At 37.5% G+C, this 24835-nt stretch overlaps 1 protein-coding gene across 4 annotated transcripts in view; it reads right to left on the reverse strand.

Annotated features, from left to right (window-relative positions):
- Positions 1-650: 650 nt before the first annotated feature.
- LOC149088207 (tyrosine-protein phosphatase 69D-like) overlaps positions 651-24835 on the reverse strand; it is a 294689-nt gene continuing 270504 nt past the window's right edge. For 3 of the 4 annotated variants that reach the window (XM_089245556.1, XM_089245550.1, XM_089245543.1), the window contains 7 exons: positions 20596-20689; positions 20382-20455; positions 14682-14813; positions 9324-9455; positions 8371-8546; positions 8113-8248; positions 651-5577 (listed from right to left, as the gene is read on the reverse strand). In XM_089245556.1, coding sequence (XP_089101682.1) covers positions 5494-5577; positions 8113-8248; positions 8371-8546; positions 9324-9455; positions 14682-14813; positions 20382-20455; positions 20596-20689 — 828 coding nt within the window. In that variant the 3' untranslated portion in view covers positions 651-5493. The remainder of the gene's footprint in view (positions 5578-8112; positions 8249-8370; positions 8547-9323; positions 9456-14681; positions 14814-20381; positions 20456-20595; positions 20690-24835) is intronic. The other variant, XM_089245555.1, reaches the window with a different exon arrangement.

Genomic DNA, 24835 nt, shown 5'->3' on the forward strand with positions numbered 1-24835 from the left:
TCCTTATAAAAGAGATTTTTCCCACAGAAAAGCATGGGAAGGTAAGATCGTACACCAACCCCCTAAAAAAGTAAGTACGTGACGCAAGCCACTTCAGTAATCTAAAGGAGTGTCCCAGGTCACTTTAATGATCAGTAAATGTGCAATGGTCACTCAAGTGAGCTGAAAAAGTACCCCGGGTTATTTAAAAACTCTCATTTGAAAAATCATGTTCAAAATTGGACCTTGAACCAAAACTTGTTTTGTGAACATCATATGTGTTTCAAAATGAATGTTAGATTTCTAGGGTCGAGGTGAATTCTTCAAACCGAAACTATTATTTTATCGATCTTTTCAAAAAATTATCCTCAACCATACTACTACTACTACTTTATCTCGCATATGCATTTCGTAAACATGTTTCTCAGGAACTTTCAAATCAGTGCATGGCGGAATGTGCCGCGCATGTGTGGTCTGTTGAGTACTTATTCTGAAATTTGTTTCTGAGGGGAATACCTATATGATATTAAGAAGTGTTGCGATGTGTCTCCATTTTTTCAAGACACAACAGGTATTTTTCAGAAACAAACTTGACGTTAGGTGCAACGAAACTACAAATCCCAAGTTAATGAACAAACAAATACTGACAGCAGTGAAAAAACAAAGCGCAATTGAACAATATAATAAACAATTTATTTACAATGTTTGCTTTTCTTCTTTTTTTTCCATACGAATCGAGGCTACAGAGAAATACACCAGACATATTCAAAAGATTCAAACAACATACGTGAGTGTTCATATCTTTCCGTTCTGATTTCACTTACACACAAGCTATTTTTGTTACGAATAGTAATATCGAATTAATTTTATTATTTTCAGTTTTGAAAGGAATAACGAGTGTGTGAATTTTTATAACGAAAAAATAAAATAAATAAATTAGGTCATGGTTAGTCGGAATTACAGGATTTTCGTAGGTTGGAAGCAACAAAATAGAAGTTTAATTTATTTACTTACGTGACGTAAATTAAGCACCTTTACATTATAAAAAAGAACATGTTATTGCATAATAATGAGATGCATATATCTTAGTAAAATAATATGTACAACATTTCTTTATTTATCTCGCAATTAGGTATGGAAGTATTTATGAATGAGGCTTATGAAACAAAAACAAAAAATACGCTTTGGAGAAATATACATTTAGTCTTAAGAAAAAGTCACAAGAGAGAAGGAAGGAAGAAAGAATAAGAAAGCAGAAAAATTAGAAGGCAAGAAGAAATAGAAAGTAGAAGAAATTACAAGAGAAGAAGAAGAGATTATAAAAACTAGAAGAATAAAAGAAGAAGGGAGTAGGAAGATTAGAAGCAAAGAAAAAACGAGTAGGAAAATTAGAAAAAAAGAAGGAATTAAAAAAGAGAAATTATTAGAAGAAAGAATGAATAAAGAAGTCGAGAGAAATAAAGAAAGAACGAGAAGAGCAATTGTGAAGAAGACGAAAGAACCTGATTCAGAAGGGAGAAAATGTAAAAATTAAAAGAAAGAGAGAGAGAGAGGAAAGAATAAGAAAAAAAAATTAAATTTAGAAGAAAGAAAGAAAAAACGAAGAAGGGAAGAAAAGAGAGAAAATATCAGGAGTAAAAAGAAAACTAAAACGATTAGAATATGAAACTAATTTATCTATTATTTATTCACTCACAACAGGAACCAGCCAAATTACCGTTATGGAAGAAAAAAAATGCATATGCAAACACACAGAAATCATAAAAATCATGGAAACACAATAAAAAATAGAAGTGGAGAAATAAAAATAATAAGGAAATAATAGTAACAGTAGAGAAGAAAAATAAAATGTAACAAAAAAAAAAAAAGGGAGAAAGAAGAACGAAAAAACAATTCGCACAGAATAAATAAAACAACAAAAACTGAATAAAACAGAAAAAGAAAGGAATTCAAAGAAAAAAAAAAAGAAATAAAATTACAAAATGTAAATAATGAAATTGTTGCAGTTGAGAATAAGAGAAAAAAAAGGAAGCATATAACAAATCTTGAAAAAAAGGGCAAAATGAAACAAAGGGTTGGAGAAATGAATAGAAGAATCAATAGAATAACAACGATGTTATAATAAAATGATAATAATAATAAGTGAATCAGAAAAAAAAGTGTTTAAAACATATTTCAGGAAACTCAAAAGCCGAATAACATCGACATACACAAATTGATACACAAGTTCTTGCACCAGCAGGATCCCATTACTCTTAACTGTAATCGACGTGATTGAATATAATATATTTGATCTTACACGAAGGAGTGAATATTCGAGATTCAGGCAAACTAGCTCGATTACTGGAAATAAAACAAAATATCAGATCTTGATCAACTTCCGGAAGTGTCGAATTACGTGCATTAGAATTGCATGAGCCGATTCAATGATTTTTAAGTCGAATAAAACCATGATTGATCCTATCGAGGTGAAATATAAACAATGCATTGTGAGATGGCTTTTTTCTCACAAGGAAAGACCCCCCCCCCCAAGTTGTTCAGAGAGAAGTTTTGACAAAAATTAATAAGCATATTTTTCTCACCCAGAAAAAAAAAATAGCTGTTGAATGATTAAAATCGTAAAAATTATTTAAAATGATAACGGTTGGTACTCATCGTCTCTCGCGCTTCTTGGCGATACCTATAAAAAACTTTTTTTCATTATCTTTCCCTTTCTTTCCTCCAGCTTCTCTGATCTGTGTGTGTGTGGAAACTAGTCATTTCTTTTTTTTTCTCTTCCTTTGTCTGTGCTGTACTTGATCATGTGTTGTTTGAATGACGTCACTCTCACAATATGGAGTTGTGGGATTTTTAAGTTCATATTCATAGCCTCTTTTGGCGTTCAAAATACATATTAATATTTTTTTTTGTGTCGCATAAAAATTTTTCCAGATTTTTTTTTATATTTGTTTGCATATTTAAATGATAGAATCAGTGGTATTTTTTTTTTAACTTCTTGAAAAACCTCACCTTGGGAGCCCTTTCCTTGTCAGCCCAATACATCAAGGAAATAGACCTTTTCTGGATTTACGCCGAGTTGATCTAGGAAAGAAAAGTCATCTGATCTCCGTCGGGAGAAAAGCTCTCTCAAACCGAACAAGTGCGCTACCGTATACGCCACTGGAGTTCCCACCGTACTTTCCTTTTTTCACGGAATGTGGCGTGAGGTACTGAAGAAAAAAATCAAAGGTCTATTTCCTTGATGTACTGGGCTGACAAAAAACCGCCATTTAACTCTATTTCTGCCGTCCGTCTTGGGGACATTTGTTAAGGCAAGCTATTAATGCGTCCTCTTCGGCCTTCTTTTCTACCCTTCCTCACGTCACGGCGCCTTCAGTGGTGTGTATGGTAGCACACTTGCCCGGTTCGCAATAGGACTCGAGTTCGATTTCCGGTGGAGACTAGAAGACTTATTTTTCGAGTTCCACTCGGCATAAATCCAGAAACGGTCTATTTCCCTCATTGTTTATATTCTTCATTTTTATGATCACGTATCATTATAATCACTATGCTCCGCTTTTCAAAATGTTCCAGCATATTCCTGATTTAGAGACGACATCAAAATTCTGTTGTTAAACTTCTCCGCGCGGAATTATTACACCCCGACACTTTGCCGAACAGAAAATTAATTAGCATGCAGACCCTGTTTGGCAGTCATTGGATTGACGATGGGAAAGCGAACGGTTTTTAGCAGCTGCCAAGCGGGGATCGAATACGAAACCAGTATTAGATATGTATACAAATACTTGCACCCATCAGTAATAACTTCAAATTATATATCCAAAGTTTAATTCATATTTAAATCATCATCAAATATATCATTTTTATAGATATCATTGGATATCATTGGATTTACTATTATGTTAAAATATTGGGATGAACGTAAAATATACATGCGAATTTATTTCTTTTTATTGAAATAATAAATGATAATCCACCATGTGCACATCTTATCGCTAAAAGAAAACCTATGTTTTACTATCAAGAAATAATTCTACAGAAAGGGTGCACAACCTTTTCAGTCAGTGGGCCACATATGCGGCATGACCCGTATTTTTACGGGACATTCCGTAAGTTTTGCCGTCTCGACTATTTTTTTATAATGAAATGTCTCGTTTTTATTCTTATTTTCAAAATGAGGCTTTGTTGAAATCAAGAATTAAGATTATTTTCAGGATTTATAAATTATGTAATGATAATTATGATTAATTGTCATAATTCATATCACATATTTGTCAAAACATGTAATTTTTTTGGTAAATTACGTGTCATTTTTTTCACCGCGATTTGCAGTGGCGCCTATTTTTCCGTTATTGGTGAATTTTCGGTAATTTTAAGCAACTTTACAAACTTTTGACAATTTGTTTTGCCTATAATTGCCAACATCACATTCATCTGATAACTTTTTCCCTATAATTAGCAACTTTTTCCTTTGACAATTGTTTTGTCTATAATTGGCAACCTTACTTGTCTTTGATAATTTTGTAGCTATAATTTGCAATTTTACTCGCTTCTCACTACAGATTGAGAGCCCCTGGCCTTAGTATTTACCGTGGCATATATTGATACCCTGGAATGTGCTAATATTTTGCTACCAAACATCTTTCGCAGGCCGGATGGAAAACCTTGGCGGGCCGAATTTGGCCCTCGGACCGGAGTTTGTGCACCCCTATTCTACAGTGTTCACTTCACAACATGTGTAATATTAACATTATTTAATCCCATGTCATCATTTTATTTGAAATGGAAAAGATACTGGAAAAATACGAAAATATTATAAATCTTAAAATAATATCCTCGTCCTCAGTACGGATTTATTTTCTCAAGCCTATATCTCAGTACCCGGGTCATTTCTTAAATGAGTACTTGGTTTGAATGCTTTATTGCTCAAGGAACTAAAACAAAACCTCATGACATATTTCGGATATCATCAATATCGTCAAGATGACAATTGATAATAATAATAATTATTATTTTTGCATTCAACAACTTCTAATAGACATTTCTGAAACGAAATTCAGTCCTATATCCATCTCCTTTGCAACAAAATTCCAACATTTTCCTATGTAGACAAATCCTATGTATAATTATTTATATTTATATATAATGTTTTTTTTGCTTAAAAGAAAATACAAAACGTTCCAACGTAAACATTAAACGTATGAACATGATTCTCCATTATTGAAGATATTGTTTACAGGTTTTTTTTTTCAATATCCATGTACCATCATGTTGCTACTATGTCGATTCTCGTCATATCGGGTTATACATAGAATACATTTTCCATCTTCTTCGGTTTCCTGAACGGCCCGTACTGTGGGTTCACCATTCCAAGACATTCATTCAACGCTTTAAGACGTTCTTAGTCCGAATTCCATCATCATAATCATCATCAGCAGCAACTGTATTAATGGCAGTGATGGGCTGATTCATTAATTAATTTTGATAATCAGTTCTGCTACAGTTACGGTGACATCATAATGGAGTGTCTCCCAAATTGACCAAGTTTTTCCTTTCTATGTACGCTACGATACCACGGTACAGGAAATCGTACTGCTCCTGTGAAGGGAAAAAATAATAATAGAAAAATCAGTTTTTTCCTCTTTCATCAACCATGACAAGAGCACTAGAACTCTAAAAATGGACTAGCTGAGATGTCTTCCGGTCCAGCTTTGTAAAAGAACCCGGTGGAAAAGCTTCCAAGTTTTTAGTATCGCAGCATGCAGTTCATTTATGAAGTCTGTTCAATGCGTTTTAGGGCGGATTCACATCTGCAGACACTCACCGTTTCGTGTCAGACCAGCAGCTCCTAGAGATAGAAGGTTTCCGCAGTCTGATTGTGGTTTCAGCAAATAGTCCATTTTCCCTCAGAATATTCAGGGAAAAAATTCCCTGCTCGTGCCGATATCATCGTTGTGCGGAAAAGAAATGATCGGGCTCAGAATTGGCGATTTCTATGCCCCACATCCAATCATCATGCGGTATTTTTGAGAGAATCAGGAAGATTCTACGCCACAATAAGAATAAACGAAATAGGATGCTGTGTGTCAAAATGAGGCAAACATGCTATGTAGTCTGAATGACGTTTATGGCAGACAGTGCAGAGGTCTTCTATCTCCAGAAGGTGCTGGTCAGACATGGCAAACATTCTTAAACACAAACAGGTCTGTCTGCGCCTGCCTGCGGAGCCACGATATAATAGATATGAATATGTTCATTGGTTTTATGTAAAAGGATGTTTGCAGTGCCTGACACGGCACATTGAGTGTCTGTAGATGTGAATCAGTGTCCCGGCAAGCTACCGGTTTAAGAAAATGAGATAATTCGATAATTTTCTACACACGAGGGCTAATTAGACTGGGACCTACAATTTATTGCCGATTCCGAACGGCAGGCTTGTTTCTTTATACTCATCGACAGGTTGGTGCGCTCACGGGGGACTCCCCACGGTAGCAATTTTTTGCTGCGGTCAAGTCGCCGTTTTTTGTTGTACCCCTGTGCCAGGAAAGTTTTCTGACAAGGACGAACCGGGTATCGAACTCGCGACTCCTCTAAACATCCTTTGGTACTTTAGGCGAGTATCTTATCGACCTGGGCTACCGCGCCCAAAATGAGATAAGTTATTAAAGGCCGAATAATTAGAATGTTTCTTTCTAATCAACGAGTGTTGACCAATTTGGTCACCAAGCTGAAGAAGGTTTAGCTACATAAAATTCCGGTAGCTTCAGGCACCTTCGGCACCAGTGGACAGCGACTGGTACTGGGCCAAATCGAAATATCCTTCCTTGTGTTTCAATCTCTGCCCTAGCTTCAAAAATACGGTTATGCAAATTAAGAGGGGGCTTCAAAAAGTTTAACTGTATACATCGAGTAGAAAGAGCTATAAAATTTTGACTTGGTTATTAAGTGTAAACCATACTAATTTACATATTATAATCACTTCGATTCGTTGAAGTTAAACTTTATGTGCGACTGGTGATAATATCTGGGTCGTTATTCACGAGGAAGCTTTCTGATCTTCTCACAATCTATCTCACTAATCTATCTGTTTCGGTGAGCGTGTCTCATCAATAACTCTCTCCGAAATTGATGGCGACATTCGCCGCCGGTGGCAGATACGGGCATTCAGTATAAAGACTGGGAACGGATCTCTATCACGTAGTTGTTGTGCGACTTCATTTATCCCGGTATTTTTATTGGTTAGCGCCAGCTATGTTACAATAAATACTGCCAATCTGTTTGGCATTCAAAAGAAAAAACAACATAGAGGGTGATTCAGAATTTCATGGGCAACAATTTAAGGAATGATAGAACACATCTAAACAAGGAATTTTCGTCATACAAGCGCAAACGGGAACTGCTCTGCGGCGCTGGTTTTGTCACTTACTATGATTTCTGTCGTGGATTGCACAAGGAATGGCTGAACTGAACAAACCGAGCACGACCAGGATCTGTCGCTGTTGCGATTTAAGCTCAGAGCCACAGAGAGCATGATGATGCTGGAAAAAATTCCAAAATCCCTAGGATCCCAACCACGTATTGTTTGCGGGACGCCACTGGCCTACTTATATGTGTAATACCAAACGATACAATGAGAGAGAAAAATGATTTTCTAGCTGACTCATTTGACGTTGACTTACCAAGTGACGTTTCAACCATGGATGTAACAGTTGTGGAGGATCGTCGACTCCGCTTGGCTAGTATAGCTATTTTTCCGGTTATGGAACCAAACAGTTGTCCAGAGACCTGTGCTCGTTCGACCAAGGGTTACCACCCCCTTTCTGATGATCGGTATATCGCTGTAGTAGAAAAGCGGAATCGACGAATGACATCCAGAACCTTCCAACCATGGTTGTAGCGTCTCTTCGTAAGGCAACATCTGCCAGTAACGTTCGTCGGGAGGCCTCACATAAAAAGCCCTTACGCCTGAGAACGACGTGTTTCACTAACCGTCCAATCCAGAGGGGCAAGATCAAAGTGGTGCCGTTATGTTACATAAGCCGTCTCGTGTTTTACTTACTTTTGGATACCAGTGTTAATAACTAAAGCAATAAATACAAGAACATACAAAAACGAAACAGATGGATAACTTACTATTGTTTGTAACAGGCAATGCCTTTGCGCTCGAGCGTATTTGGTGGTTTGGAAAACGTCGACGCGTTCATCGCATTTGGCTTGCTGGATAAGGTCACTGAGGGCAACGTAGATACCGCTTCTGTCTCCTCCTCCGCTGTGTGGATGTGAATAACTCTCATAAATAACAAACATAAAACGCAAAAAGTCCAATAAAAATATTCCTTGCATACAATGTTCAAATTCGCTCAAAATGGATAGACATTATTACGCATTCACCTGCAATGGACAGTGATGGGTCCAGATGTCGTTTGATTGTTTTGATGTTGCTGTACATCTTCGATGGTACTTATCAAAGAGGAAACGTTATCTGGTACACCGGAACCCGACAAAGACCAGTTCAGTAGTTGGAACTGCGTGAGGACATGCTTGTTCTCGTCCTGGAACGATACAAACTATATTTCTCGTGATTTTTGCCTTGTAATACATACAAAATATTATGAAAGAATACACACATAATTATTTATACAAGAATTAGTTTGTCATCACCACATGGATTTCTCAGCAAAATTCATTGACTTGTGTGTGTGTGTGTGTGTGTGTGTGTGTGTGTGTGTGAGCTAATATTGTACGAGCACTATTACTTTTTTTACTTTGGATAGTAAGGAAACTCTGCTGAACCTGCAGCGGCAATATAGAGATATATATCTGTCTTAAAATACTTTCATTTCGGCAACCCTTAGCCTAGATAGCTTTATTCAGGGAGTTTTGCCTGATAACATGTTATCTTTTCCCTCCCCTCCGTCCTATCGATAACCTGCCAGTGGGTGGAGTCAGATTTTATTCAAAGTATGATAATAGAAGGGTAGAGAGAGGATATTTTTTTTCTTTTCCTTCGAGTAAGTGTACGATTTATGTGCACAAGCATACATAACAAAAAAACTATAATTCTTTTTCTTTCTCCTGTTTTTTTAGTATTATTTTATGTTGGGGGGGGGGAGTTTATTAGCTCACGCAAGAGGGAAAAAATATTATTTTTTTGAAAATTGGTGGCAATTTCTAGAAGGTTTAGTGATTCCCACTCCGGCAGCTATAATGCGGATCAGAGAAAATTTAAAAGCCACTTAATGGGTCAAATTCAGCTAGTTCATTAACGTTTAATGTGTGAGATAGACGTCGATGGTCAAGGACCTCAAATTTTCAAAGAAAAGAATTTCAAAAGATGTTCTAACCTCCACATCTGTGATAGAGAACTGCCTTACGACGTAATGAACGCCTTTGTTATAACTCTTTAGTTTTACCCGTACGGTGTCATACACCTCTTCTTCCTTGCTCTCATCTGGCCAGTACCGAGGACACTTGTTCTGGAAATTCCGGAGTAAAAAATGCATTTAGACAGTAGTCAAAACATGTGATGAACATTATCAAAACTTTCCAATATTGCACTATGAAATTGGACGAAAATATCACATATTGATAACATTGAAGTAAGATACAGTGCACGCCGCTTAATGTGATCACATCGGGACTCACTGTTCTAATAAAAATAACCGATCTATAAAAAAATCTGATTAGTAAGTAAGATGGCCATATGTCCTGTTTGGTTTAAAGGAACATACGAAAACGGGACAATACTGTTTATCTTTCCATCGTAACCAATTTTAAAAATATTAATCATGCCCCTTCCTTAATTCAGAAATTATTGGCAATTATAATGGAACTGTTTAATGTATTTAACTGTTTAATTCGTTTAAGTTATAAGATATTTTTGCATAATATGTACGGTCCATTCTATAATTGTGAAAATCTTCTGCCCGAAAAACTGTGAATGTATTAAGTCGAAAGAAACTGACCAAGAACTGAAGAAAGGAACTTTTTCCTTCTACTTTACACATTCCTTCACTGTAGACACTTTACGTACGTGGTTCATAGCGGCCCGTCATTGTGAACCAAGTACGGAAGTTTTTGTCAACAAAGGAGCTAGACCTCTTATATAGGTTGATAACGATAACTTACGGGGAAAAATGAATTTGGTTCACAGGGCGTATTCATCATAAGTTCAGGTCCTGACAAGTATAATAGTATTTTTTTTTTGGGGGGGGGGGTCCCTCTTATATGTACCTTCTTTGAAGTAAAGGCTTACGCGGGGTGCATGTGTTTCGTGCCCAAAATACAAAAAGCAGCTAATTTTGGGGTGATGAAAATTCGTGGGCCCTGCACACGTGCCCGTTTGCTCATACGAGAAACTGGCCCTGTGTTGGTTCAACCTTAGATTCAAAATACTCAACAACAAGCAAAAAATCTTCAGATGAAAAAAAAATTGGCATTATTAACCGCGAAAAATCCTAACAACTATAACCCTTTCAGAGCCTGCTGCCACAAATGTGCGGTTGATTTTCTCACTGAAGATTTTTTTTTCTTTTCTGACTTCACGGACTTATGCCCTGGCTCAAATGATTGTGCAAGTTTTTTGAGTCAGAACATGAGTGATTATAAACTTCGGGGGGCTTTCATCAGAAGGCAGCACTTGAAGTAAAACTTTCAGGGTGGGGGAGGTATTTAAGATGGCTTCCAGAGCAAAAGTGCAATATTTGTTGCACTGCATAAAATTCAGCAATAAAATTCTAAAAAAAGAAATTGTATGTTAAAATGAATATTACCCAGAATTATCTTTGCTGTAAAAACTTGAACAAATTGAATTATTTCTTCACAAAATAAAGTGGAAAAAATTGAAAATTTGGAGAGAAAAAAACAAGATTTGCTGACATTTATGTTTTTAATGCATTTTTGGACATCGAAAATTCAAAAACATTTTGAAAATTCCAGACAATATTATCCGTGACGGTTCAAATAAGCAGCGTCTACTGTAATATAAAATTAGGAAAAGCATATCATATAATGATGACACAAAAGCAAGACATAACGGAAACGGAACATATTTGATTTCTGACATGGATTACAGAGTTCAGCAAATTATGAATATTAAATGAAAATCACACAAAGAATAAGTACATACACGAGGGCGAAAACTTCTGACATCGGATCGGTTTCCGCCAATATTTCAGGTTCCCGACGCTGCCTATAACCTTCTGCAGTTGCTGAATAAATAAGCCGCCTTCAAAAGCTGCGGCCCGAAAAACGAGAGGTGAACACGTATACCCAGAGATGGCAGGCACATAAGAATACCTTTACCGAGTCGACAGTGCGGAAATTCTCTGCATAATACATGAAACGAAAAGCTCAGGCTCGGGTACTGGAGGACCCTTCGGCACGAAAGAGAAGTCCACTGGGGAATTATTCGGCCGAATGTTCCGCAGGTTTTCTCCTTTTTGCAGTTATTACTGTTATTGCGAAAAGGGAGGAATCGTGTTTTGTTGCATTTTTGCCCCCTCTTCAGCCATAAAAGCTGTTTCAACGAATCACTGCCCTACTTTGGTTTAATGGTTACATTCAGCAATGAAAACGTTCAAAGCACTTTCTAGTGTATTAAAGCGTATCAACGTCGTCGTCGTAATGGCTATAATGAGAAAATTATTCCATCAGTGTATACACGAGTTGATATTCACTGATATGATCTTACCTATATGTGCCTACTGCTCCGTATTTATGTATATCTACGTAATTCCATGAGAATTCAGTGTGAAGTGGATAATTCAATGCATACATTTCAAAGACATGGTTTGCGAGAGATTAATTTTGGGAAAGTTTAGCGAATATTTCGGGTTCGTTTCTCCTGCTTTAGTATTTATTTTGAGTTGTAGATGAAATTCCAAATGATCAAGAGCAGAATTTAAATGTTTAACATTTAAGAGTCACGTAATTTAACGTTAATATCAAAAATATTTGTTGAATGATCTCATGATTGAAACGTGGTGCTCAATGCTCAACTGCCGTCGAACTGCGCCGTGGGTCAGTTGAGTGGTATGTAATTGTGCCGTGGTTTACTCCAGGTGATCTTGTGATGTGGCACGAGCGGTTCAACTGATGTGGCACGAGCGGTCCAACTGATGTGGAACTGCATCACTGGCCACTTAAGCCCCGTTTACATGTGTAAGTTTGGGAGGTAGCTTTGGTGATTATTACTTGCACGGCAACTTTTTTTCCTCATGGGGGAGAAAAAAGGTGGGACGGAGATCCGTCAAAACAGTCCATCTTTGTTGTGGAATAATGGTGGGTGGCTTTAACCTCCTCTCCCATAATCCTTTGTGCCGCGAAAATTGCCTTTAGCTCCTTCGCCGGCCATCTTGAGCCAACCACCTGTTCATCCCGCGTGACCAATGACGAATTTTGAAAAGGGGGGGGGGAATACCGGCATAAACTAAATGGCATGCAAACGGGTTGTAGTGAAAATCCCTGTTACCGGGAACTTCCCGGGATATTTTATTACACATGTAAAAGGGGCTTTAAGTGATCTGGAACTGTGCTGTGGGTCGCTCAAGTGCTGTGAAACTGGGCCGCAAGTCATTCAAGTGATCTGTAAATATTCTACGTTTGGCTTGAGTGTGCTGTGGGTCGCTCAAATGCCAAACGTGTCGTTGGCTACTTAATTAAGTGAGCTATCAATGTGCCGCAGATTACTCAAGGAAATAAGCTCTCCGGAATGAACTCTGTAACTATGCCGTAGTTATCTGTAAATAAACCACTGGTCACTTAATTAATCTTTAAATTTGTCGCGGATTACATCAGTGCTCTGGAACTATGCCACGGTGATCTGTAAATATATAGAGCTATGTCTTTGTGTCTTAGATCTGTATCTGTGCTTAGATCTGCGCTGCGTTCCACTCTTAGGTGATATAGAACTGTATCCCGGTAGCTCAATTCCTCTGGATTGTGCCGCTATCTCAGATCACTAAATTGATCTGAGAAATACGGCACGGGTCACTCAAGTGATCTGAGAATGTGCCACGGGGGTAACTTAAGCGATCTGGAAATTTCCTGCTTCAATCATTTTTAAGAATTCGATTTGAGGTCTCGGGCAACACCAAATAAATTACTCCAAGGTTCATATTTGGATCGTAAGTTAGGATTTCACCATGCATGACCGTATTGCTTTTGCCGTATAAATATGGGTAGTATATGCGTTTCTTATACATCGACAGAGGACATATTCAATGATGACTGGAGTAGCGATGGCTTGCAATTACAGAGATCACAGTGACACTCTATTGTTGTCCCCACCAATGGCTACTCATACGTTTACGAAACGTAATAAAACACGGAGGGTGACCACGTTTTCATTACTTTAATGTACGTTTCAGCAGTTTGAATACCGATTAGCTTTTACCAGAGACTGAAAAAGTATATATATAGTCACTTACGCTGATTTGAAAGCTTGCATTCTTTTGTAAAAGGTGAAATCAAGGAAACAGATATTTTCTGGACATTATGCCGAGGTGAACTCGGAGAAAAAAGTCACCTGGTCTCCGCCGGGACTCAGACCATTTGCACCACTGGAGACATGACCGTACTACTACTAAACCACACATGCACCTCGTCCATATTCCTCTGCGGAACTTCTAACGAATTGGTACATGTTGGAATGCGTGTGCGTGTTGTGAACCTGGTTTTAAGTTTGCTTGCTATGTGTAGTGTGCCGCCATCTGCCAACTGTTTTTTTCCTAACTATGAGTAACGTGTAATGATTGAATAATTGTATCGTTGTAGGCCTGTTGCTCTCTTTGGCGAGACAGACTTTTTTAAGTGTCCTCTTGCCCGCTGGTGGTCTTCCGGTGCTTAGTGCTTCGGGCGTCACATCGCTCTTCCACCATTGCCCAAACCCTCCGAGTGACCAGTTTATGTCCCATATGGGGTCAGGGGTCACAGTCGTTTTCGGATCCATCCGACACTATGACATCTCGACCACCACAGCGGAAGAGTCACGACCCTGCCTTCCTTATATTCCTTCTGAGTTCACCTTGGCATAATATCCAGAAAATATCTGTCTCCCTGATATACTAGGCTGGAAGAAAAATAGAAAAGAAAAGCCGTCCATACTGTAAAAAACCAAATATTTGCTTTTTGCCAAAGAGGAACCTGAGAAGCCTCAATCCAGCTATTTGTTAAGAACATCGTCCATTTCACCCAATCGTCGTGTACCTACTCATACACACGAGGCTATAATGTTTTTCTTCAAAAATCTACGAAATTTATAGCGCCAATTTTTATTACATGGGCTATCGAGAGACGATGATAATACCAATACGTAAGGTATAAGACAGATGAGTAGTTTCTCAACATCCAACTCCAAGTTGAAATCATGTAAGAAATAAATCCCCTCGTTATTTGTTGATTCTAATGATGTCTTTTTTACCGCTCTATACTACACACTAAGTTCATACAGACATCCGTTCCATATTAATCAAACTGAATGGGATACGATCTTGTTCTTCTTGCTTATAGTGGGACCATAAAAGAGAGATTGTCCAGCAACTTCCCGAGACAATCTCTTACAAGAGCGGATAAAAAATAATATAAAAATGCATGTACACATATATGGGAAGTAGGTGCGGGGGCGGGGGGAGGGGGAAAGAAAAAGTAATGGGAATGTTCTGTTGAAATATTCATGGGCTAGCGGAAAGAAGTTCTCTCACCAGTTCTTCTCCCACTTCGGAGAGCATTACAAGCGTTGTAATGTTCTGTTCTTTGACCATCCTCCAGAAATCCCAGATGGTATGAACTAATGGATCTTGAGTGATGATAAATGAGAGAGATCGATAATAACCCTACATAAACAAGAAATACTGAACATGAGGGAAGCGGGAAAAAAATACCATCAGCAGAATCATGACCATTTGTAATATCATATTCACAATAGTATGAAATGAAATCCCTTACCATGCACACTGTTGGTGAACAAACTGTTTTACCCAGAACAAACGAAGTAAAAAAAATACATATGCAATTTCATTAATTTTTATATTATTAAAAGGCGAAAAACAGTTCAGCAATTTTTTAGTATTTCAATGAATGTCAAAAAAAAAATCCATTTTATGAATGTGGAAAAATATTTCATAATATTTTTGTGTTATAGTGGAATATATATTATATGTTATAATGGATGTCAAAAATATCTCATCACTTTATTATAATGAATGTAAAACAATATATTTTTATATTATAATAAATGTGATAAAATATTTCAACAACTTCTTATATTATTATGAATGTCAAAAATATTTCATCAATTTTTTGTACTATATGTAATGAATGTAAAAAGAATTCAAACTTTTTGTGTATTATAACAAGTATTTCATCAATTTTATTTATAATAACCTATTTATATTTTAATACTATAATACACGTGCAATTCAACCAAATTCGTATATTACAATAAATATAAGAAATGTTCCAATTTTTTTTTGTTTTAATGTTTTTTAAATATTTTATCAATTTTTTATATAGTAAATGTAACAAAAATATTTCACACCAATAGTTGTAATTACTTTAAAATATATGTTTCGCCAATTTAGCAATTAGTAATTAGCAGATTGTAATGAATGTGAAAAATATTTTATTGATATTTTTAATATTTCAATAAAAGTTAAAATACTTCACCGGTTTTTTATATACTGCATTCGCAAATCTAAGAATATTCATCCAATTTTGTATATTACATGTAATAAATTAAAAAAAATATATTACATTCATTTTTTTATATTTAATAAATATGAAAAATATTTCGCCTATTTGGTACGTTACAATAAATGTAAAATTATTTTATTTCACCAAGTTTTGTATATTCGTGTAGATTAAAAAATATATGTATATATTTTCAATTTTTCATGTAACAATAAATGCGAAAATATTTCACTAATTTTGTTATACTCAAATATTTGACCGTTTCTGTGTATTATAATAAATATAAAAAATATTTCACGAATTTCGTATACTGTAATAAATGTAAAAATATTTTCACCGATTTCATCGTATATTGTATATAATGAAAGAAATATATATTTCACAAAATTTGCATATAACAACGAATGTAAAAAATGTTCCACCGATTTTATATATTACAATAAATGTAAAAAATATCTCAATATTTATTTTCCAATTTCAATACACGTGAAAAATATTTTTCCAATAATTATTATAGTTTAAATAGAAAATACTTTCCGCCATTTCTTATATTACAATCAAGACCTGGATTTTGTTGGCCTAAAAATTCCTGAAAAATTACAATACAAAATGCCAAAAAAAAACTCGAAAAAATGCTTAAAAACTAAAAGGCAAAATTCCCAAAAAATGACAAAATATGCTATTAAAGTAACAAAACAAATTTCTTTAGAAACTCAACCAGCCATTATATTATAACTGGAGGTCAAAAAAGAAAAAAAATTCTTATAGTATCTATTGAAAATCGCATTCATTCTTAACATTAGATATCATCAAATTTCTCAAAGGCAGAATGATCTCATCAACATCAATATGCTATTGGTGATATTTGGAGAGGAAGATCTGATCTATTCTCTAGCAGTGTTAATTTCTCTTCAATTTCAGACATTTCTGCAAAGGCATTAAGAGAAAAAAAAATTTCTGCAGCAAATAAGTCCGCTTTCTTTTTCCCAATTATTATTTTTTTCAATAATTTCATGGTAGCAAATTCGTCTACCTCACATTGACTCTATCGATAGCTTCAATAAGCGACATAATTTTCTGCGAAGACTGAAGGATGGAAACCAGAATACTGAAGATTGATCTTATTTACGTCATCATTTCTTCAATATTTCCCTAGGGAAAACAAAACTTGCGAAATCTTACTGCATGCAGCATTCTCACGGATCAAAATCATCCAACACGGATTTGCCGATTTCAAAATTCTTCCTGTATTACATGCAAGTACTATACTGGTACACACGGTCATGTTTCCTTTTGTGTAATAAAAATTTCTTTCTCTCTCAATTTTCCATATTCGATCAGAATTTCTTGAATTTACTCTCACTTATTTGTTGGTTAAGTGTGGCCCGCTAATGGAATTTATAATGAATACTAAATTTGCTTTGAATTGATTCTATATAAATTTTGTTTGTCAAAGGAAGATACAAGTTAAGTGATGAAAGCAATGCACATTTTTTTAAAAATCTTTTTCGCCTATTTTTTGTTTGGAAAAAAAATTCAAATTCAGAAATATCATAAAAATGCCCTAAAACTTGAAAACGTGCATTAGAGGTGAAAAAGTATTCAAAAATGCAAAAAAATGCAAATGACATCAACATCCGGGCCCTGATTATAATAAATGATGTACGATATATAACGTAAAATTAAATGTAATATTTCTGCGGATATAAATAACAATAATTATACAGAAAAATATGTTTAGACATTCAAAATTTTCGATGAATATTCATGTTGAGTTGATTGGAAGTACGTTTCAATCGATTTAGTGAGTAATGTTTCCCCCCCCCCCCCCATATTCGGTTCTTATGTTTCGTTAGCTGGAAAGTATGTGCATATGTAAGAATTCAAATCTTTTACGCATTTTATAGAGGAAAATAAATGCAAAGTAAATAAATTTCTGCCACGATTGGCAATCAAGATTTACGTACACGTGAATTATTTCGAAACATGAGGATATCAACATGTCGGTACTTCATTATATAGTTTAAAAATTATTATATCGATAATAGAGAACATTAATGACTGCATAATGTTCTCTTTTATCGATAAATGGGAACATTATTGGCTGCATAATATCGTACTTCAATGTAGCACTAATTATCTAGCAATTTTATATCCACGCAGTTAATATCAGCAGTTTCTGATCTTTCAGCTACACGACACCAAAACACCAGCTAATTAGTGTTGACGTGCATGTAACCAAATACAGTATTGAAATATTTAAACTGGCCTCTCTCATGCTATCTCAATATCAGCGTTTATTGATTGTGTGGATAAACGTTAGCAGCATTCTTGCGATTAGAATGGAAACATTTCGTGGCAACTCTGCCTGATCCCGAGACACCCCGAAATTCCCATGTTACACTAATTGAGAATCGCGATTCAACTAATCATTTCTATACAGTTTTATCCCGAAAATATCTTGAATCACCCCTGATAGATCTAACGGTATCTTACTGTGCTGTCCAAATGTGGAATCGTTGTCACAAAGATGCGTATCGTGTCCAGAAAACTCACCACTAGTAAAAATTCACAGAAAAAAAATTCATCGTTGGGAAAATCCACCGACAACAGCTCGACGTGAGCTAGTGAGTAAATGAGCGAATGAATACATGAGCAAATGAGCGAGTGAATACATGAGCAAATGAGCGAGTGAATACATGAGCAAATGAGCGAGTGAATACATGAGCAAATGAGCGAATTACTGAGCAAGTAAACGAATTAGTGAGCAAGTAGCTAGGTAGCTCAATTTGTCACACGCTTACTAGATCATTCACTCGCTAGGTAGCTGAATTTGTCACACGCTTACTAGATCATTCACTCGCTAGGTAGCGAGTCACTCTGTCAATCACTCTGTAGGTCACTCACTCTGTCGCTCATTCACGAGGTCCTCACGTCTCTCGCTCTCTACAGTTAATTACTAGGTTGCTTATTCAAGCAACCATTCATTCACTCACTAAGTCGCTCATTCTGTCACTCATTAACTCACCCGGTCACCTGCTCTGTCATTCACTGAATCACTCTCTAGGTTGGTTGCTCATTCACTAACTACTCTATCACTGCTGACCCACTGACACGATCATTGCTGCCTAAAGCAAGGCTCATTTGCTGCTCAATCACTAGTTCACTCACTCGTGTCGAACTGTTGCCGATGAATTTTCCCTGTGGTGAACGCATAGTGGTGAGTTTTCTGTAAACCGCTGCATATACGGCAATGAGCCGAACCTCTTGTTAATTGTAACTAATGTGGTGTAGAGAATGCTGAACAAATCGTTGTTGAACCATATGTTCGAACTTCTAAAAGTTGGTTTTACGACACACACAAAGGAGTTCTCAATTCTAGTCTCGTTGGTGTCGTGGTAGGTTCATACATTTGAACATATTTGCGAATCACTTCGCAGCAAAAACTATACTGGCGTAAGCTCGTTGTTGGTGCGCACACCGTTCGTTGTGAAAATGACCTCTCCGAACGCATTGGAAACAATTTAACGAACAATTTAAACTTACAATTTTCGAATCCTTAGGCCGCGCACGTAGTGCGATGACCAAGGGGCACGGGAGGTATAATAGAGACTAGTGAGGAAAACAATTGTATTGTTTTGTTCTGCATCACACATACTCGAGAAGCGAGGCGAAGGAGAGAAAGAGGCCTACCTACCTGCACACCTCAACGAGATGCGTGACTCTAACACTAACACACCTGTTTGTTTTCACCTCGATCTGCTGATTTTCGGTACTTCCTGATTGGTCCGTTTCTCCTTTTTTTTCCTTTCTCTGTACTGCGGAGAGATCATCATCACAACATCCTTACAATTCCAGAACCCCCTCCAGCCATTTTCTCTATCCTCCTCCTCCTCTTTTACTATGTGCTGACATATCTTTCTCCACCCCTATGCAATTTTTTCTTCCTAGTCGCAATTCTTGTATCGTGTACCTCTCCGTTCCACTATGCGCTCGGCCTTGGGCAAAGAATTCAACCATTGACACAGAGTGTGATACATTTGACAAAACAGCACACATTGCCGAAAAAGCTCAGCGGGCCATGCGTTTAATACCCCTGCCTAAAGCTGGGATTCGAACGGTTATCTTGTCGGAAACAATTCTGTCACGTCTTTTTGCAATGAAGCACCGGCGGCAAAATCTGACTACGCACTGGCCCAATCTGGCTCAATATTCCTTGGCGAATATTTGCTTCCAGAATACTCTCATGACAGACGGATTGGAAGATCAGGAAGGAAGGTGCCTCATTTGACTTGAGGTGGATCCTGGAAGGTCTTAGTCATTCTCTTCGACCAGCACTACAATTCCTTCCAGTCCTCAACATTTGACGACCATTGCAAATGGTGGAGCGACCACACTTATCACCCGTGACCAACCTTGGAACGTATTGGGCCAGGATGGTTGAACACCAACTATAAAGAAGGCCTCCGCACGAAGCTCGATACGTCTCTGAAGAAGGTCATTTAACCTATCGGCATTCGATATAGCAATGTGAATGCGATACTTTTACCATTTTTTGCAGTATACCCAATGGATATAGGTGGTGTTGGATGGATACGAGTGTGACCTTGGCTTTAGACGATGAGGATGTGTAGACTCTTTGAAATCATGGGGGGGGGGGACAGTCATGGAAAAATGTGATATCAAGTGGAAGTTGATCAGAGACAAATTACCTGAATATGAGATGCATTGATATAGGACGATTGGCCAGAAACTGAAGGCAACAAAATGACTCTGTTTAAATCATCTGTAAGAAAAACGTGGAATGAATACGATAACATGATCAAAAACAATGTTTTTTAGGTGTACTGGGCATCATAACTTTCGGTACGATTAATGTCACGGCCCGGAGGCTCAGAAAAACTTCATTAGAGAAAAATCACTCACACGGGATGATGCATTCGTATCTGTTTTTGCCCCGATTGATTTCCCAAGCTCCGACGCAGTAGGTCTTCGGTTCTTCGAATACTTCATTAAGTTTCTGCAAATACATTACTTTCATGTAAAAAACTGTACACATTTGCTATTAATTCATATAATTTAGACAACTTTAAGTGCTATATTATTCACCAAAAAATTATGAATGATCTTGGAAGACATTTTACTAGGCCATACCAGTGCCAGCCTGACCCAATACGTAACGAGAGGGGTCATTCGTGAGTAATGTGGCCACTACACCATCGTCAAAATGTTGGAGACTAGAGGAAATTGGAAGACTGATTCAAGGGAACGACCAGGATCTTACCGCCGTCACCCCCAAGTCCAAGGAGCTGCCTCCTTTCCCGATTTTCCAATACGCCTGGCCTCAAACTGGTCAAAGAACGCCAACAGTTAGTCACAACATGCGTTGGCGTATGATTGTGAGGAAGTAGCCTTGGAGAATGTTCTGGAAGCAAATAGTCGCCAGAGAACATTAGGCTAGGCAGGGCCAGTTTGTAGCCAGATTATGCCACCGGTGCTTCATTGCAACGGAAATGGGGGGGGGGGACAAACATTGCAAGCAAATGATTATTGGACCAGGCTGGACGCGACTAAACTACGCTTTGCCAACGGGTATACTGTGCTGGTGTTCTCGGCCTATCACCGGATTAAGCAGCATCGGGCGCGGCAAGTACTAGGGAGGGTGATCACCTGTGAACATATCGTGCTGTTGGTATCACTTTAGTGCCCGAGTGGAGCAGTGGTAAGGTGTTCGTCTACTCCCGTGAAGGCTGCCGTCAGCTCCCAGTTTGGAACCGAGGGAAGAATATAGGTAATAACATATTTTCCCCTAACGAGCTTGATGGATATTTCCCCTTTCGAACTCGATAGATGGCACCTTTATTTTAAACTCGTTAACGGTAGTCAATTCCAGTATAGCGATATAGCATTAGTTGGTGTGTGGTGAAGTAGGCTGGAAACGAGTGTGGCATTAGCTTCACCGCAGTGTATCCGGTCATATACAAATACAAATACAACGCTACAACAGGCGAAATGCCAACGAGGTGGCTGATAAAAAGATGCCCATAAAAATATGGATGTCATATATTTCAAAAATACAGCAACCCAATTAAAAATGCAATTAACAAAAATTATAAACAATATATACACATGATAAAATGTTATACAACGCCCATAAAGAATACATATGGTTGTCTTATTCTAAGTATGGATAGCTTCTCGATTTACCCCAACATGTTTATCGTATTTCTTTTTAAACGTCTCAATTGTGTTACAATTTACTACCTCCGGGGGTAAGCTATTCCATTTATTAACAACCCTATTAGAGAAAATTATGGTCATTATTATCTCATAATGGACATTTTAAGAACATATGCTAAGCCTACTTAGACCAAGATCCATAATCTATAGCTGGTTTTGAAAAGCTGTTTCTCTGCCTCTCACGGAGAAGTTGGTGTATAAATCTCTTACTGAGAGGACTTTTTCTGCGATAGCCGCATACTTGATTTACTATACTCGTATAACTTTTTCCTTGGTGGAAGTATTACCTTCGATCGAGAAAGTTACTGATGGTGATGGAAAAGGGGTTGGGCTTCGAACTCAAGAAATCTCAGAATATTTTCCACTATAGTAGACAGATATCTTGTCTACGGAGAGCCCGTATAGTATCTAATAAAATTCAAAATGTTTTGTATATCCAGTTAGAGGTCCTCCTTAGGAATGTTTACGAGATGCCTGTGCGGTTTATATAGTAGTAGCTAGTCAAAATAAAATGAAATTATCCCCTTCACGATCTCGTCCAAACGGCAGTGGAAGAAATTCATTATAGATATCCTCTGCTTTATTTAACGCTTTTGTTATCGCTAAACTTTATTGCCAGAAATTTTTTTTCCATCTTTCTACACTCCTGTTTAATAATTACCCCGCATATAATGTATATTTCTACTAATAAAATTACAATAAAACCTCTCTTAACGGATACTCGTCAGATGCGGTTACCCACCTTCTTATACGGAAAAGTGATAATTTCTCCGTGTATAGTAAAATTATGATTTTCAACCCCCTGATGAACGGTCACTCCTCTTTCTGCAGATGAAATTTTTTGTCCCACCTGTGACCGCAAAAGAGAGATTTACTGGATATGTAAGAGGGAAAGAGAACGCGCTGAAGAGAGCAAAAGAGAAATACATATACATATATATTGTACTACTTACTCCCTTATATATTAATATCTATACGGTTCCCCCCTTTCAATATCTTTTTTTTCTCATTCTTTATTTCTCTTTTTTCTTTTTTTTTATGTGCGAACACTGCTACCAATTTTATGACCGATAACTGAAAACAGAGATCATCCGAATTTGTTGCCAAAAGCCTGTACTTGAACGGGTTGAGAAACACAGTCTGCCCCGCTTAATCACTTATAATCGATTTCAGTACACAATATCCGATTATGCGGAGAACAACTGAACTGAAATTAATTTTGCAACGTTAGTATACACTGAAGTGCCAAAAGTCATGGGATACCTCTTAATATCATGTGGGACCTCTTTTTACCCGGCGAAGTTCAGCAATATTAAGAGGTGTTCCATGACTTTTGGCACTTCAGTGTAATTTCCGTATTGAAAGCCGATGAAAGATCATCATTAATAAAGTTTCCTAGAATAAATTAGACGTATAAAAAATGAAATGAAAATTATATCTACGAAAGATTTTTACTTTTCCATTTGGAAAGTTAGTGCTCTCTATTGGCTAAACGTAGAACAAAAATAATTAAATGTTCGTATTGAAGGTAACTTGATTACTTGTGGAGGCCAGTACATACTCTCAAATGTGTACTATTATTTTTTTTTTAATCAATAAAAGCATTATGTCTATTAGTGGTTGATGTGTATTAAAGTTGATGAAGTAGATGTGTATGACGTATAACATCAAATACATTTTAGTCCAATTTCTTTAACGACGGTGGTTTTTTTGCTCGCTCCGTACTCAGTCGGAGATCACTTTTCTCCTTCCAAAAAAGAAAATCTTTCCTCAGCAGACAAACCTACAAGACAGAAGGGCTTCTGCTATTTACATCACGAATCCATAGTCGTCAACGCTTTTTGACGGGGATCTCTTATCTGCAACTCTGGAAGCCTTGTATCAAAGTATACAAGCAAGATTTATTTCGCATGAAGAAGCTATCATTCAAGCCTCAAAAGCAGCGAGCACTACACCGGGACCTCTCAACGTATGCCTGTCCCGATGGCCAGTCCTTTCTTCAAATGCTGAAAGAGTACAACGCAGATCGCAAAGCCGCTTCTCGTATAGCGGGATCCTGCGATGCTTGAGGGAATCCTGGTGCACACTGCTCCCAGAAACCCATCTCTCTTTGGGCGGTCCGGTATTAAATTCCAAGTTATTCGCAGCTCCCAGTAATCAGGTTATTCAGATCTGGGAAAAAGAAAGTTCTCAGTTCCAGCCAATGGAAAGAATCGCGACGAAGATTCGAGTCCGCCTGTAGATTCAACGTCGCTGGATACAGACCTAACCCCAATACCATCGGGGAATACAACGGTGATTCTCATTGGCCCAGACGTTCGAGCCAGTCAATCGGAAGCCACGACGGAAGAATATTCTCACTCAAAATCATCAGCACAGGAAAATGGTTTTACACTGATGCTAACCTTTCCGAAATATGTGCAGTTCCGTTCTCGGAACTGCCGGGAAAATGCAATAAAGTGCGGGGAATTAACACACCGACGTGTCCTTTGCTTGGGGAATCACCCAGCCAACTTTAAGAAATGCCCGGAATTTCTCAAAATTTTGGAAAGTAGAAAATCGAAATTTTCCTCCGAAAAGAAGCCAAACCCACTTCTTCAGCAGAATCACTCTTCTTCACCAAGTCCAGCAAACCGGCATCATCAACATCTTTCCTGCAGAGAATAGTGTTACTCAAATTCAAGAAGTCTCTCGACTCCAAACTCAACGACGCTAGTCTGTCACATTCACCTGCCGTACCTGCCTCAACCCCTGCGGACAAGCCGGACAAACGGGGCCTCCATCACAGCCGGAGCCCAGGATCTCATCCACGGGGACTTGTACTCGTGCCAGAAATAGCTCGTCGATGCTGGAAAAAGCTGTCAGAGACCTGAACTACATCAGCACCACTGCAGCTGAGAATATCATGGATGGAGGGACGCTAAAT

This window comes from Pholcus phalangioides, unplaced genomic scaffold, assembly GCF_987345545.1.
Source record: "Pholcus phalangioides strain wild (caught in Gottingen) unplaced genomic scaffold, Ppha-v1.0 ptg000003l_1, whole genome shotgun sequence".
Classification (NCBI taxonomy): domain Eukaryota; kingdom Metazoa; phylum Arthropoda; class Arachnida; order Araneae; family Pholcidae; genus Pholcus; species Pholcus phalangioides.